General features: G+C 54.9%; 7 protein-coding genes across 7 annotated transcripts; 3 read left to right on the forward strand and 4 right to left on the reverse strand.

The window, feature by feature from the left end:
• Positions 1-262: 262 nt before the first annotated feature.
• Positions 263-1,091, forward strand: W97_09319 (uncharacterized protein; the record flags this gene model as incomplete). The annotated part of the gene is made up of 2 exons (XM_007787178.1): positions 263-623; positions 736-1,091. 2 exons carry the CDS (start codon positions 263-265, stop codon positions 1,089-1,091), a joined length of 717 nt encoding a protein of 238 aa, XP_007785368.1.
• Positions 1,092-1,830: 739 nt separating this feature from the next.
• W97_09320 (uncharacterized protein) lies at positions 1,831-5,166 on the reverse strand (the record flags this gene model as incomplete). The annotated part of the gene is made up of 2 exons (XM_007787179.1): positions 1,831-4,973; positions 5,151-5,166. The coding sequence occupies 2 exons, from the start codon at positions 5,164-5,166 to the stop codon at positions 1,831-1,833; spliced, it is 3,159 nt and encodes a 1,052-aa protein (XP_007785369.1).
• Positions 5,167-5,949: 783 nt separating this feature from the next.
• W97_09321 (uncharacterized protein) lies at positions 5,950-6,774 on the forward strand (the record flags this gene model as incomplete). The annotated part of the gene is made up of 2 exons (XM_007787180.1): positions 5,950-6,039; positions 6,097-6,774. The coding sequence occupies 2 exons, from the start codon at positions 5,950-5,952 to the stop codon at positions 6,772-6,774; spliced, it is 768 nt and encodes a 255-aa protein (XP_007785370.1).
• Positions 6,775-7,127: 353 nt separating this feature from the next.
• W97_09322 (uncharacterized protein) lies at positions 7,128-9,202 on the reverse strand (the record flags this gene model as incomplete). Its single annotated transcript, XM_007787181.1, has 2 exons — positions 7,128-8,054; positions 8,111-9,202. 2 exons carry the CDS (start codon positions 9,200-9,202, stop codon positions 7,128-7,130), a joined length of 2,019 nt encoding a protein of 672 aa, XP_007785371.1.
• A 399-nt stretch (positions 9,203-9,601) lies between these two features.
• Positions 9,602-10,832, reverse strand: W97_09323 (uncharacterized protein; the record flags this gene model as incomplete). Its single annotated transcript, XM_007787182.1, has 2 exons — positions 9,602-10,664; positions 10,726-10,832. 2 exons carry the CDS (start codon positions 10,830-10,832, stop codon positions 9,602-9,604), a joined length of 1,170 nt encoding a protein of 389 aa, XP_007785372.1.
• A 348-nt stretch (positions 10,833-11,180) lies between these two features.
• Positions 11,181-12,975, forward strand: W97_09324 (uncharacterized protein; the record flags this gene model as incomplete). Its single annotated transcript, XM_007787183.1, has 4 exons — positions 11,181-11,255; positions 11,311-11,505; positions 11,561-12,613; positions 12,676-12,975. 4 exons carry the CDS (start codon positions 11,181-11,183, stop codon positions 12,973-12,975), a joined length of 1,623 nt encoding a protein of 540 aa, XP_007785373.1.
• A 509-nt stretch (positions 12,976-13,484) lies between these two features.
• W97_09325 (uncharacterized protein) lies at positions 13,485-14,720 on the reverse strand (the record flags this gene model as incomplete). Its single annotated transcript, XM_007787184.1, has 1 exon — positions 13,485-14,720. One exon carries the CDS (start codon positions 14,718-14,720, stop codon positions 13,485-13,487), a length of 1,236 nt encoding a protein of 411 aa, XP_007785374.1.
• Positions 14,721-15,101: the final 381 nt, after the last annotated feature.

The raw sequence follows: 15,101 nt of genomic DNA on the forward strand, positions 1-15,101 counted from the left end.
AATTATAATAGTTAATATCTAAGATTTAATTATATTCTTTTACTATCTACTAGGCTTTATATTTCAAACTCTTGCCCTTAGATTCTTATTTTAAAGTATAAACCTAGCGTTCTTCGAGAGTAGCGAGAGGTAGCTAAGTGGAAGAGCACGCTGCAGATACGTAGCGGCGGGCTCGCTTAGTAAGTAGCTACGAACCCTCTACTAGCAATTAATGTACCTACTCATCCGTTCGGACTGCCCGTTTAGTTGCTACTTTTCTAAGATGCCTACAGAAGGGCTACTATACCTGGCTTCGAGAGTTAAGCGCCTAGATACCGATGGTACTTACTATCACTGGTACAAGGAGACCCTAATACCTTCCCTTGTCGATGCAGGCAAGAATAGCGGCGGTGGCTCGCTGGTTTTCCGCCTCATAAACAACGATTGTGACTCGCCCGATAAATTCCAAGATCTCGCGCTCCTCCCACTGGACGATCTGGACGGGCTAAACAGCGACGTGTGGAAGAGGCTGCCGCTGTGCACTAGCAGCAAGCAGCCGGGCAGCGGAGGGACGGGCGAATTTGGCGAGTTTGATCTCAGGTGGTATGAGCTTATCCAGCGATTTGAGGGCCAAGTCGACCGCGGTACGCTTCCATCTCCTCTATAGGGCCGATGAGATGTCATCGCGGATCCCAGATGCTCGTGGCATAACAGGACGACCCAGGCTGACGACGGTACTACGCCCGGCATGAACAGGCGGCGGCAAATTTATAGTAGCGGCAGCCAACACGCCCGGTGTATCAGATGCTGAGTTCGACGAATGGTACCGCAAGCAGCACCTCGACATGCTCTCCATGATGCGCGGGTATTGTCGCTCAACGCGGTACAAACTCTTGCCTCCCCTGAACGAGTCAGCAAAGCCAGGAGTGGAAGAGGTACCGCGGTATCTTGCGCTGCATGAATTCAGCACCGAGGACTTTGACAGGGAACAGCTAAGGATGTGTGCACAGACGGAATGGAGCAAACGGGTCGTAGGGACTTATAAGCAGATGTGGAGGGATGACTGGAGGCTTACATCTGTGCAAGGGTGGGATACGTCGAGACGGCTCTGACGGTGGCACAGTCGCTTCTTGGGAACGTTAATGGCGAGGCTGCAGCGACTACTCGTTGCACTCCGTACAGGTATTTACGGTTCAGCCTGCGCTCGCATTCACTGCTCACAAGCGCAAAACCTAAGACCTTGGTATATGAACAACGCTGACCGCTTTAGTCTAGATGGAACAAGGCTCCAAACCTGTTGTCGGTATTGCACCGCTATGGTTATAAGGAGTACTAATGTCTTGGACCCTAAGATCGCGATCTTCAAACCGTCACGATTGAAGGAATACCACATGATAGCTTCTACAGCACCTTAACACGTCCGATGGGTAGTCTGCATTAGTCTACGGGCAGCACTTCCATGGCTCTGAGCACTGCTCTGAAGGATCTTATTATTCATAAATACGAAAGCGACAAGGTCTCTAGTAATTACATAGAACCGTATCCAGCAGCATGAAACCCCTGTAAAACCCATCAGTGGACGCGTCAGGATGTTGCAAAATAAACCAAACTTATCCGTGCCTCCGTGCGGATATCTTTTGCGCAGTTACACGGCGTCTACGGTTCGGCTGGGCTGCCTCTAGCACGACTAAAGGACGCATAGCAACGGGGTATGAATGGCATCGATAAGATAACTATAGAACTATTCAGTGGTATCAATATCTCATGAAAACCCCATCCGCAAGTATCCACATTCCTTCCTGCCGTCCCTTCCTGCCCACAAGTTCGGTCCCGCCGCAGACATGAAGCAGCCTACTTTTTCGCGCCCGCACCAGCGCCCGCACCAGCGCCCCTAGCAACGCCCTCCAAATACCCAAGCAAGAAGTTCCGATCCGCATGCGAAACCGGCGTTGGGGCAGCGCTGCCTCGCCTACTTCCACTAATCGTAGGCTGAGCCGTAGCTTCCATCATAGGGCTCTTAGTCCGTAGACTCGGTTCAACAGCCGCAAGATCCCGCTTCACACCCTTAGGCGCCCCAGAACTCTCGCCACCCAACGACGCAATGCTGCTAATACGGCTGCGTCCCATCTCCACAGAAGCCTTGTTTTCCGGCAGCGGGCTGACGGGACTCACGACCTGCGACGGCGGATGCTGTTGGCGTGGCGGCGTTTCATTTCCGGGCTTGGGAGCGGCAAACAGGGACAGGAGGGCGTTCTTCTGTTGTCTAGTCGATGCGAGATGGGCATCCATCTTACGATCATGTTCGTAGCGCTCTTGCATTGCTTCTGCTAAGTCTTCGCGCTCGATGGTCACGCCGCGGCGCGAGGGCATGAGAGGGAGGCGGGGCTCTTTGTCTATCCAGGATTGGTCCAATGATGGAGGGAGCTGGGGTAGGGGTGGCGGCGGTAGATCTTTAGGGGGCTTAGGTTGGGTTGTCGTAAGGAGGGACAGAAGTGTATCCGCACCCGAGGCAGTAGCTAGGTGTTTGTCAACAGGGCCAGGGGACTGTTGCTGCTGCTCCATAGTTTTGCCGCTCAGCGGAGCTCTTCCGCTGTGCACATCCGGTCGGCGCAATATTTGAGGCTGGAATGGCTTCGATAGGCTCCCAACAACCTTCGAATCTGCCCGCCCAGCCGGGATCGGCGGGTTATTCCGAGTTGAACTGGGTCTCGGCGCGTCGCCTGGACGTGCCAGGATGGAGACCTGCGGCAGGCTGGCTGTGGGTGACGACTGAGTTTGCCGCACATCCGACACTGCGGTGGCGTTGCCGTTCCGCAATCCGGTGGTTTTGGGCGGTCCGCGGACGGTATTAAAATCCGGATTGTTAAGCGGACCGGACACGGTGGCGGAAGTGAGTTTGGAAGTCTTCGTTGGTAAGGGAGTTCTAGGCTTTTGAGCATCGAGGTACGCAATTATCGGTGGTTGAATCTCCTCATCGGCTTCGGCAAACAATCCAGGATATCCCGTCCTCCGTCCACGCACGGTAGCATTAGGACTCGGCAGAGCGGAGAGCTCGGCTGGTTCGGAGCCGAGCATGCTTGGAGCCGTCTTCTCTTGCAGGACGGGCTTCGCGGTCGGGGTGGGAGGTGAGCGGAATAGATCAAGCAGTGCGCTTTGGTGCGCACTACTTGACTGCGCCGCCGGTGGTGAGACCTGCTTCTCCAAGAGGCGTCCTAGAGTTTGTGAACCTTGAGCAGACATAGAAGTTGCTCCAGTCATATGCTGCATAGGCGGTGGACTCCTTGCGTACACCTGCTGTCTGACACGCATCGTGTTCAACATCTCAGCAGACGGCTTTGGTGGCGATTTGCTAACTGTACTCGTAGCTGGCGGTTTGTTGTTACTCTTGAACGCATTGAGCAGGCTCATCGTGTGCGGGTTGAGCTTGGGTGGCGGCAGTTGCGATGCAGGAGGTATAATCGGCCCACGAGTGTCGGGGAATGTAGGAGCTTGAGCGAACTCTGGGTCGCCAGTCCTGTGGTATGGTCGCGGCGCTTGTGGAATACTAGAAGGAATCCCTGGGCCATGCACTGGAGGTATTGTCCTAGCCATGCGCTGCGGATGAGGAAACCTTGGCCCAAAACCTGGGGCAAAAGGGCCATAGTAACCATTTGGACCGTTGCCATATGCGTCCGGTGGCAGGGGGCGTGCTAACAGATTTGGTAGCTGACCATGAAAATCACCGGTACTGGGTATTGGGAAAGCAGGAGGGGGCGCAAAATGGGAGATCACCGGCGGATGAGGCTGATGATGATGCGTTGGGCTTCGCGGTTCAGTTGGCGTGGCGCTCATCTGGTCGAGCGGCGTCCTAGGTGGGACGGAATTTTCTAGAGGGAATCGTGTGCCTACACCAGGCGCCGATCTAGCCTGAAGCATTGAGAGTAACGAGTTGGAATCTGCTTGTGGCTGGTGTATAGTCGCAGAGGCCGGGGGAGAAAGCGAAGAACCTCCGACGCTGAGCAGGCGTTTTAGTTCTACAGCCGGGTCATGAGTCCCCTGTGGTGACATCGCAACTTCGGGGAAGTCTGTTGCCTCTGAAACCGCCCGGGGTCCGCGCAGATTGGCCAGTAGCTGTTCAAAATGCTGCTCCTCGATGTCTTCATCTACCATTGTCTCTTCTGCTTCATCGGGTTGAAGGGTCTGTTCATCTGCGGCTACTTCATCGATATCCGTATGCACTTTGGGCACCGGTCGGGGTACCTGTCGTGCCGTTGCCCTGTCAAGCTTGATCTGCTGCTTGATCCAATTTTTCAAGGGGCCCAAGAACGGAGCGACCATGTAGAACATGTTGTCCTTCAACGCATCCTCGCCGGTGCCATCCTGGTGCTGAGTATGCTTTTGCTTCTTTAGTGTCGGCAGCTCAGAGAGCTTGTACCACTTGATCGCACTGATCTCCTTCCTCGTCCGCGGCTCGAAGTGAGCATCTAGTGGTACTCCCCGGAACACGTACAAGCGCATGTGCTGTTCCCTCATCGATACCTCAATGTACTTCATCTCCGACTCATCCTTGACGAGTCCCGCTTCCTTTAACTCGAGGCCAGTCTCCTCGTATACCTCACGGACCGCGCAATCTAGGTCGTCTTCACCTTTATTGATCTTGCCCCTAGGAAAGCTCCATCGCGCGCCCTTCTTCCAGCCCTTGACCAAAACCACTTGGTCCATAGCCTCGTTCAACATTATGGCGCCCCGTACTGGAACGCGTGTTTTGTACGCCAGAAACTCCGAATACGCGGCCGTATGGTGATCTTCTGAAAACGCCGACAGGAGAGGACAATGCTGGAAGATCAAAAGGCAGAACTTCTTGAGGTTCAGTGATGGCAGGGAGGGGTCGAGGGGGCGGATGAAGTCTTCGTAGAACCATTGTGCTTCTTCGACTTGGAAACATATCCGCTCTACTGACTCGAGTTCTTCGTGAGGTAGGTTGATGATGAAGCGTACGCAGAGGTCGTCCAGCCCTAACAAGCGCGTTCAGCCACCGTAGTCGTTCCCGCAATGTGCCAACGCACAAGCAGCTCTAGTAGGAGCGGACAGTATCGTCCCAGATGGTATCTGACGATTCGATAGACGGAGGGCTCGAGGTGCAGTGTACACAGATCTGAGAGAGTGGGCCGGGCGTCGACGCGGAAACTTACAATCAACTAGCTGCATCCTTGTCTCTGCCATATCGACGAATATCCTTCAGCATATCCGCGTAGGCGCAGGGCAGATGGACGAGCTGAATGACAAGGCCGGCCTCGAATTGCAAGCAGACGTGGGTCGGGGAGCAGCACAGCCTCAGGGGCAGCTCGAGAGCAGCGGACAGCAACGGTGATGGCGTTTGTCGAATTGGTAGAAAGCAAGACAATGAGTCGCTGGCGGTCGCGGTCGCATCCACCGTCAACAATGAGTCCCTTGGGTGGTCGTCGTTCCCGTCGTTCCCTGCGCGGAAGGACCGACATTGTGGCGGTGCAATTTCTGCGCCACATTTTGCCACGAGCGCGAACTGGCGACTGGCGACTGACGTGTTGGTGTTCAGTGTCCATGGCCGGTTTTTTGGGCGGGCCAGCACCTGCTGCTTGCTATTAGAGCCACCAGCACCTCTGTATTATAATCGTACATTGCAGTTTCCATTCCCGCCTGTTATTCTCTCCGCCCTCTTCTTTGCTTTCTGTTTCGAATTTCCCTAGTCGCCAGCTATTCATAGCGGCGCTTCGTTGCGGCGCCCGTTTCAGACTTTCGGGAAGCGAGCATCAATCGCCAACCATCTGCGGCGTCTTTTGAGGCCTGCGACCCTGGGCCCACTGCAAGATAGTGTACAGTCTGATTGCGCTGGTGTTGTCTGAGTACATAACAGAGCAGACGTTGGGTTCGCTCAAGACCTCAAACCCATATCCAGAAGCCTGAACCTCTCACTTCATATAAACCACACAACCACACCTCCGACCACCCACCATGGCAGCAGTCTTGGGAAAATACGCTGCGAAGAAGCTGCTGGGCAAGCAGATGGAGAAGTACAAGAGCAAAGAGCCTGTGGGCAGAACCGTACGAAGCCGCTCCATCCTCCCGCTGTGCAACTCTTACCAACAGACCTCATGACAGGATCCCTACTTCGTCTACGTCGAAGACCCCAAGCGGAAGGGCAAGATGAAGAAGATGAAGAAGCAAGTCCCGGACTACATACCCGAGCACGACGCCGTGATCCTCGCGAAGATGCGCCAACGGTCCTACGCCCTCGACTGCTGTCTCTTCAGTTTATTCGGCACACGCTTCGGCTGGTCTAGCGTCATCGGGCTTGTACCCGCCGCCGGCGATGCCATCGACTTCGCTCTAGCGGTCGCCCTGGTATACCGCTGCAGCAGAGTCGAGTGCGGGCTGGGAGGATGGACCATCACCATGATGATACTGAACGTCGTCGCCGATTTCCTTGTCGGCCTCATCCCGTTCGTCGGTGATCTGGTGGATGCAGCGTTCAAGGCCAATACCAGGAACGTTCTGCTGCTTGAGAAGAGGCTGGACGAGGCATACAACCCCCACCACAAGAGGAACAAGGACGCGGACAAGAAAGATAAACCACTGCCGGCCACCGTGCTAGAGTCATTCAGCGACGATGAAGACGAACGGCTGCCGCAGTACAGAAACGATGGGTCTTCTGAGCCACGGAGACCTGAGCCGGCTAGGCAACCGGTTGGTACGAAAGGAGGCGCCGCTTCTGCGGGTAGATACCAAGCCGATCTAGAAGCTGGTCGCGGTGGTACTGGAAGGAGTGGCAGGCGTTAGACGAACAGCATAGCGATTGGTGTTTGGTGTTTGGTGTCTGGTAACCCTTCAATATGTTTCTCGGGGCTATCTTTGCCTTGCGATACCATTCTGTTTGTCTATGCTTTCCATCACTGCATCCAAGCTAGGAATGTGCTTCTTTGACGAAGTCTCTACCGATTGTCAAGACTCGCGCGTTGTAGTCGTTCAAATCTGACAATACATATTTCCTGCCTCAGCAATCGTGTCATTGAGTCCTATCGTGACGAATTCGGGTCCATGCAAGTTGTCCGTGCCCTCATCCGCTCCGGGCTGGATAGGTCCACATCAAGCAACGTGATGTCCGAAAGAAGTGAGTAATATGTTCTCCGGCTCTAGCCAACATGCGGGATGAAGTCAGTCCACTGTACGGTGGTGTAAGTACCGAGAGGCGGGCTTCTCAGGCTAACAAAAGCCTCAACGAGGACGTAGACACGCGCTACGGGGTAAAGCCCCATAAGGCAGCAACCAAGAACGCCCCATAGTGCCGCGACAAAACCCACGACAAGCGAAACCGCGTATCGACAAAGCTCAAAGCTCGTTAGTTTCCGCGTGTAAAGACCTGGAGGATCCATCCAGTTGCTCACGTCACCCAATATGATGAAGAGAGCCCATGTAAGTGGTGCCCCAGCCATGACGATGCCGGAACTTCGCCACATCCACATCTCTGCAGTGCTGGGAAAGTGCGCACGCCAGGCGAACAGATGAGCGCCACCATAGAGGGCGGTGAGGACTGTGAAGGTCTTCGTCTGAAGGCTGTACAGTCTGTCCCTCACGTCTTTTGGGCCAAACGCGTACTTCGCGCCTTCGATACGGAGATTGCTTCGTGAGGGTACCACGAACGTCTTCCCGTCCTCGAACTTAACACCTACTGCCCTTTGGTAATGTTTCTCCTCGGAATTTCCGACGTAGTAAGGCTTTTTTACACTGTACCAACGGAAATGCCCGCCAGTGCTTCTTATACTTTCAAGAGCACGGTTGGCCCGGAGCCATTGCTCGCGCACAGCAGGTGTACATGTATCCTCGTTGTTCCTATCCGGGAGGATTGACAGATGTGTTGGGATTTCCGGCATTTCAAGCAGATTGACGATCCAGGAGATTTTGATATTCGGCCTGTCCATCGGATCAATGATAAATTTAGCCGCCTTCCGTGCATACCGCGTATTCCTTGGTGGCCGTTCCGTATGTATGTGAGCTCCTTCGATCTCGGAAAGCTCGAATGAGTGACGTTGGGCACACTTCCACTCGCCTTTGCTCTCGGCCTACAAGGGTTGAGTTAGAACTTCTTGCTATGTTAAGAGAGGTATGGGGCATTTACCGCACGAGTCTGAAGCGCGAACAGAGCGACCATATCAACTACCGCGTCGTCCTCGCAGATTATGGGACAACCAACATCGTACGGCTTGTTGATCCAGAACAGGTACATGCAGAAGGCGCAGGCGACATGCGTCAGTACATGCAGCTCAAGAAGTGTAAGCGGTAGGTTGCGTGCTACCCGAGCAAGGCTTTGGATAAGGAACCAACCGGCTTGGATACATATAAGCACTTTGGCGATGACATCCGCCTTGCTTTTATCCGAAACCATGGCGCCCGAGGTCTTCGGCAAGAGTCCTTGTTTGGCGAGCGTCGTGATGCCGAGGGGCGTAAAGGTAAGTTGGGGTTGAGTGCCGAAGGAGCTTGAGTCGATAGCGAAGCCTCCGCTGACCGCAAAGAATGCTTGCTCGATGGTCCATGGGCTGTGGTTGTTGTAGCTGTTGCTCTTAGTAGGCACAGGCGGAACATTGCCTGATGCTGTGGAGTTCACCAGGGCATTATCAAGGCTCGCACGTGTCGAGTCTCTCCTTGGAGATGAGTTCGTGCTTCTCCGAGCCGAGTCATTAAGGCTAAAAGGCGCCTCTGCAGGCTGCTGGATGGAAGTTCGATTATGCTCCGGGTCTTCCTCAGGGGATGGATCGGTGCCTGCGCAAACAAAGCATTCCACTTGATCCTGAGTATGAGTGTCCGAAACGGGGTGTTGTGAGCCCGCGGCGACGTTCGTGTCCGTCGAAGCCGGCTGGTCTGGTTGACAGACTTCGCGCTGCAAGCGTCGAGCAGTCCACCACTGTTCCCATGCGTTGAACAACACAACTTCAGGCGCGAATATGACAACCAGCATCCACCACAGCCGGTGGAAGAAGTTCCGGACTAACGAGTTCGTCGATTGGACGTTCGGATGATATGCTGTCCACGCGCAGAGCGACAATGTTGTAAGAGAAGCAAGTAGAAGGTCGAAGGTTCCTCGCACGTTGGGCGACGACACCCAGGATGGATCGGCCTCGGCGGTTAGATTATCGGGCTTTCGAGCGGCAAGCAGCGGAATAGCATCGCATTTGACACTCAAGAGTAGAGAGACGAAAAATGGAAAGAACATCGTTGGCCTGAGGGTAAAGCGGTCCACGTTGTTGATCGAGCGAAATCAGACATTTTGACCGTTACTTCTAATGATGCGCAAGGCGCGGCTGAGTCTGCCGAATGTGCAGGAGGATTGAAATGCTTGGAAGGCTGCGACATTTTCAGGGATCGCATTGGCGCTGCGGTACCTGCAGCTATGCGGCGTAGTCGACCGGCGCTTAAGCTGTGGCAACAGCGACGCAACCCACCCATCACCAGCCAGAATCCTAAGCTTTACGTATCCTCGCATTTGGAGTTAAAATTATGATAGTACGATCCTCTGAAATATGCGAGTGATGTCTTTTAACTGGTTTGAAATTCTCTTCGGACACCCGGTAAATGATCCAAGGCAGAACCTGATGAAATTCGAAATGCGACCTCAAGGTAGCGATGAAACGGACTGCGGTATTGACCTTGTGCATCCGTAGCAGAGACCCGTTGATGATTCGTCAGTCGAGTCGGACACGGCCTCTTCCTGATCGCCGCCCCATCCATGAATGCCAAACAATCCATCGGGCACTGGCAGGTTGCACAGTCGACAGAGCTGGTCAGCAGGTTGCGCTGATGGAGTTTCGAGTTTAGTCGACGTGCGAACCACGTTCGCTACTATACTCGGGTAGTTCTCTTCTACTGACTCAAAATACTGCTTCATGAGATCATCAATGGTGGTATTCTTGCTGCTCGTTGGTGCCTGCACAGTAGCAGACTGGTTCGAAGTTAGTGGGGTGAGAGATGGAGAGACCATATCGGCATGCGCTAGAAGTTCCTTCCTCAGCAGCTCACGGAGCGGATAGTTGAAGGTGATACCGTGAGGAGACGGGCCGTCTGCTACCTGCCAGGGCAGCGAGAAGCCTCGTCCTTTGGCGGTTTCGGCCAGCGTCTTCTCCGCCAGGCGCGTGGTGCTGTCTCCCCACAGAATACCTTCGCAGTCGTACTTCTGCGCCATCCTTATGACCAGCTTGGTACGCAGGATCGAGATGACGTCCGCGCGAGACGAGGCTGATGGTAGGGATGCGATCAGTTCGCCTAATCTGCTTTGATTCGACCTAGGCGGCCCAGCTTCCTCCTTGGTGTCAGAACCTGGAAGTCCTTCAAGAGCTTCCTTAACGTCCTTTCCGGTGAAAATGTCCGCCAACGGAGCAGAGGAGTAAGCATGGCCAGGATAACGCTCCTCGAGCTGTTCTAGCTGGCCGACAGCTGAGCGGTCCTTCTCAACGGTGGACGTGTGGACATACAGCACGCACAGAGCAAAGCCTTTGCGACCTGTGTTCTCCTGCTGTCGGCGTAGATGCCCATCCAGGATATGTAGCAAAGTGACTGATGAAACACCAAAAGAGATAGGCAAGAGCATTTTACGCTCTTGTCCTGCTGCCGAGTGGCGGACACGGAATGACTCCATGCGCTTGATGACCTTTGTGTGTACATACTTCACGAAACAGTCCCTGCGAATGCGTCAGCGCCGAAGCTGAGACGTGATTCTTCTATCAATGTAAAATTTCTCACCGGCATAGTGGTTCTATCCGGACGACAATGCAAGACTCTTGAATTCGGCACCGCCTGCAAGGCGCCCCGGATCCGTGAGAGTTCATTTCGATGTGCTTTCCTGGCATTTTGGCTCTGGAAGTATTTTCAGCGGGCGCTGTTCTCGTGTAGAGTGCTCAATGGTCAATCTTACCAGCGGCTGGTCGAAACGAAGTCTCCCGCATTTCAGCCTTGCGGCCCGCCAAGCCTTGGAGGTTGACGGTTGACGGTTGACGCAGCAAGCAGGACGACGCGGCTCTGCGCTCTCCTACGCGCAACGGCTCAACCTTTTAACAACTCACACCAGGACCATTGTCGCATGCAACCAAAAGCAGAATCGGCTCTTCAGCGCTCATCATCAGCTTTGCCCACTCGTGGGCCTGTTGAATAGGGGTCGATCGCGGAACCGCAACCGCTGGCATCGCCAGGCAGGCATGATGAAGGGATGGACACAGGTGCTCCTTCTCCTGTTCTCAGTAGCGATTACGGTTCGAGCGGCCGAGTACAAGCTTGTAAGTGTGCTGCCAACATCCAAGTCAGAGCTTTAGACTAAAGCTGTGTGCACAGGACCAGAAAGATACGCAACGATGCTCCGGCATGTATAGCAAGAAGTCCTGGGGAGGGAACGTCGAACCTTTTATCCTCGTCAAGTTCCTCAAAGCCGAAGCAAAGGAGGGAGCAGACCCGACGGTCAGCTTGTTGGTATACGAGTATGACGATACAAAGTTCATCGGCAAGCCATCAGATGTTCCAGTGAACAACGTAAGAGCTTCCAGCAACCTCCTACGACGGACACAGTGCTGATGTAGCATCCCAGAGGCAATTGATCTGCAATGAAGAGACAATACAAGGAAAGCTTTGCAACGAAACCCACAAGGGCGAATGGATCGTAGCCGACAACGCCGACGAAGCCTCCAAGAATCCCATCATGACAAAAGCAATCCACCTCACAGCGCCCGGCGCCGTCCACTACCCCGTCTCGCGCACGGGATACTACTGCGTCTACACTTATTCGTACGAACAGGGTCAAGAATACACTGCCGTCGTCGAGTTCCGCAACGCGTACGGAGAGCTTCCAGCCGCGCAAATCGCCAAGCTACCGTTCTATGGCTCCCTGGCTATAGTCTACGCTGTGGTCGGCGTCTTCTGGGGCTTTCTGTACTACCAAAACCGCCAAGACATCCTCCCGGTCCAGAACTACATCACAGCAATCATCGTGTTCCTTGTCGTGGAGATGCTCATGACGTGGGGTTTCTACGACTATCAGAACAGACATGGCAACAACATCGGCAGCAAGGCGCTGATGATCGTCGTCTCTATACTCAATGCCGGGCGAAACTCCTTCTCCTTCTTTCTACTGCTCATTGTCTGTATGGGCTACGGTGTCGTCAAGCACACCCTCGGCAAAACCATGGTTGTCGTCCGCTGGCTGGCAGCTGCGCACTTCGTCTTCGGCGTCATCTACGCCATTGCTAGCTTGACTGTGCATCCGGATGATGCCGGCCCGTTGGTCTTGCTTGTCATTCTACCGCTCTCGGGCACTCTGACAGCTTTCTATATCTGGACGCTCAACTCCTTGAACCTCACTATCAAGGACCTCATCGACCGGAAACAGACCGTCAAGGGTTTGATGTACAGAAGGTTGTGGTGGTGCATCCTCACCAGCATCATCGTCATCTTCGGCTTCTTTTTCTTCAACTCGTTCACCTTCGCCGGAGTGGGCGACGCAGACTTTGCGCCCACGCACTGGCAGTTCCGCTGGTTCGTCCTTGACGGATGGCTCAACCTTGTCTACCTCACCGACGTCTGTTTCATCGCCTATCTCTGGCGGCCGACGGCGAACAACCGGCGATTCGCCATGAGCGACGAGGTACGCTCCCATACTTCCATCGCCTGCGTATTCACAATTCACACTCGCTAACACCCTTCCAGATCAACCAAGACGATGAAGGCTTCGAAATCGCCTCCATCCGCGACTCCCTCGACGAAGAAGAAGGCCGTGGCCCCTCGTCCATCAACCCGCCAGCATATGATCCCGCGCCGCGCATTGACCGCGACAGGTCGCCGCTGCCGGCGCCGAAACCGCAGAAGCCGGTTCATCCGCCAAGAGAATCGCTTGATGGCGATACTATCTTTGCAGTTGGCGATGAGGATAAGTGGTCAGATGATATGGACTCGCCGCGGGGTTCGGAGGGGAATGAGAGGAAGGGGTTGACTGGGGGTAGTACATAGGATTGAGGGTTTTAAGTGGCGGAAGGGGGGTGTATGAGTAGAGATGGTTTGTGCCAAACTGATTTGGCTGCCGTGAGAGATATACCATGCATCAGGGAGGCGTTACTGGGAAGTTTACGTTCAGGGTCGTATTGGCTCGCTGGACAGACGGCATCGAACGCGCTTTATCTTCTGCCACCCCTGCAACGGGTTTCCTCTCCGTCTGGATCAACCGTATATTCTAAGTGTTTGGTGGTAATCTTTCGCTTCTGCGCTTGAATTTATCCGCTGTAGCTTCCCATGGGACCTATAGCTTACAGCACTTGAAGCTATTCTCATGCAGCATCGAATCAATCCCACCACGCTACTCAACTTCAGCCAAGTGTTGGGTAACTCCTGCTTGCACCTCTCTGAATGCGTCGAGATCTCCCAACATTGCCTAATGCATTGCCCTAGCCACCAGCGCCTACGCTAAATCAAGCATGATAATTCTAAGAGTCCTCTGTCAATGCCGACTCCCTTCCCCGTGATCAAGGAACAGTCACTGACTGCGCTTCCGCCGCTTCCGCAGCAGCCTCTTCCTCCCGGATCTGTTCCTCAGCTTGCTTCTTCTGAGCGTTTCTTTGCGCACTCAGCAGCCGCATCATGGTGCTTTCCTCCAAGCTGGGGCTTTGCGCAGCTGTCTTGCCGAAAGGCGAGCTTTGCGGTGTGTTGGCTTTCGCGGATCTGAAAGATTCGAACGATGCTTTCGGCTTCAGGCCTCCTTCCCGGGATTTGAAAGACGATACTGGAGTCGTTGGTGCGCTGTCTAGACCCGGGAAAGCTCGCCGACCATCTGACTTCGCAGCGGATGCTGGTGTTGACGGTGCAGACTGCTCCTTCGCAGATGGTGACGTTCCAGGTTGGCCAGAATCGGGATCCTTTCCCTCGAACCAGGATACTGACTCCAGAGCCTCCCAATCTGGCCCCTGCTGGCTTTTCGCATCAAGCACAGCGGCGTGCGCGCCCACGATGGAGCTGTAGACAACAATACCTGTCGCAACCAGCTTCTTCTTTTGCCGCTCCCCGATGCGTTCCTTCCTGTCTTTCTTCAGGAACGCATGTTCTATCTTGCCGAACTTCGAGAACAGCTCTGAAAGCCGTGTCTTGTCCATGGCCTCCCCTCTGCCCTCCCTGGCCCACCGTACCTTGATGGTCCTGTCGATGCCTGGGACGTTCTCTCCGCCAACAGACGCTGGCTGTTCATGCAAGATACCGGCCACTCCAGCAGCTTCTCCATTCTCCGTCTTCTCCGCACTCTCCGCCCCCTCCCTCTCCACTCTCCACCTCTCCTCCTCCATCGCCTTCCTCCTCCTCATCCCCTCCTCCGCCAACCGCCTAAACTCCCTCTCCCTCCTCTCCTCCTCGTGCACCTCCCCCTGCCTCCTCCTCTTGAACACTCCCTCCCTCTTCTCCAACTCCTCCACATCCCTCTTTCTTTTCCCGCCCAACTCCTCCCTCTTCCTCTCCGCCTGTGCGCGCGCCGCATACTTGGCGTCATACAGCGCCTTGGTCTCGGGGTCGTAGAGGACTTCGTAGGCGATGGTGAGTTGGTGGAATTTCTCGCCTGCGGAGGGGTCGTCGGGGTTCTTGTCCGGGTGGTAGCGCGGGGCGGTTTTGCGGTAGGCGCGCCGGATGTCGGGGGGTGTGGCGGAGGGGGTCAGGGAGAGGAGGGCGTAGTAGTCTGTGCTGGAGGAGGCGGCTTCGAGGAGGGTGTCGGAGGGCATGGTGGGCGGGCGGTGAGGGTTTGCGCTGGGGACGTTGGGGCGCTGTGGGCGAGAGCAGGCGTTGAAGCTAATGCTGGGGGCCGCTTCCGTTGTCCGAGAGAGCGCGGTGCAGGTGGTGCAGGTGGTGCACGTGGTGTAAGTTGCGTTGCTGTGCACGTGCAAGTGCAAGTGCAAGTGAGATGCTGAAGTTTCGGGTCTCGGTCGATCACGTGGCGATATCGATGCCCCAGGCAGCTGCATGGACGCCAAGCATCGTCGTCAGTCCGGGGCGGCCTCCGCCAGCATCAGCATCAGGCGCAACTCACGGAAGGCGAGCAGGAGATGCACTGGTAGATATTGGTGAAGGTCTCCGTGAGCCTCCGTGAGCCTCCGTGAGCCTCC

The sequence above is a fragment of the Coniosporium apollinis genome (assembly GCF_000281105.1).
Source record: "Coniosporium apollinis CBS 100218 chromosome Unknown supercont1.111, whole genome shotgun sequence".
In the NCBI taxonomy this organism is placed as follows: Eukaryota; Fungi; Ascomycota; class Dothideomycetes; genus Coniosporium; species Coniosporium apollinis.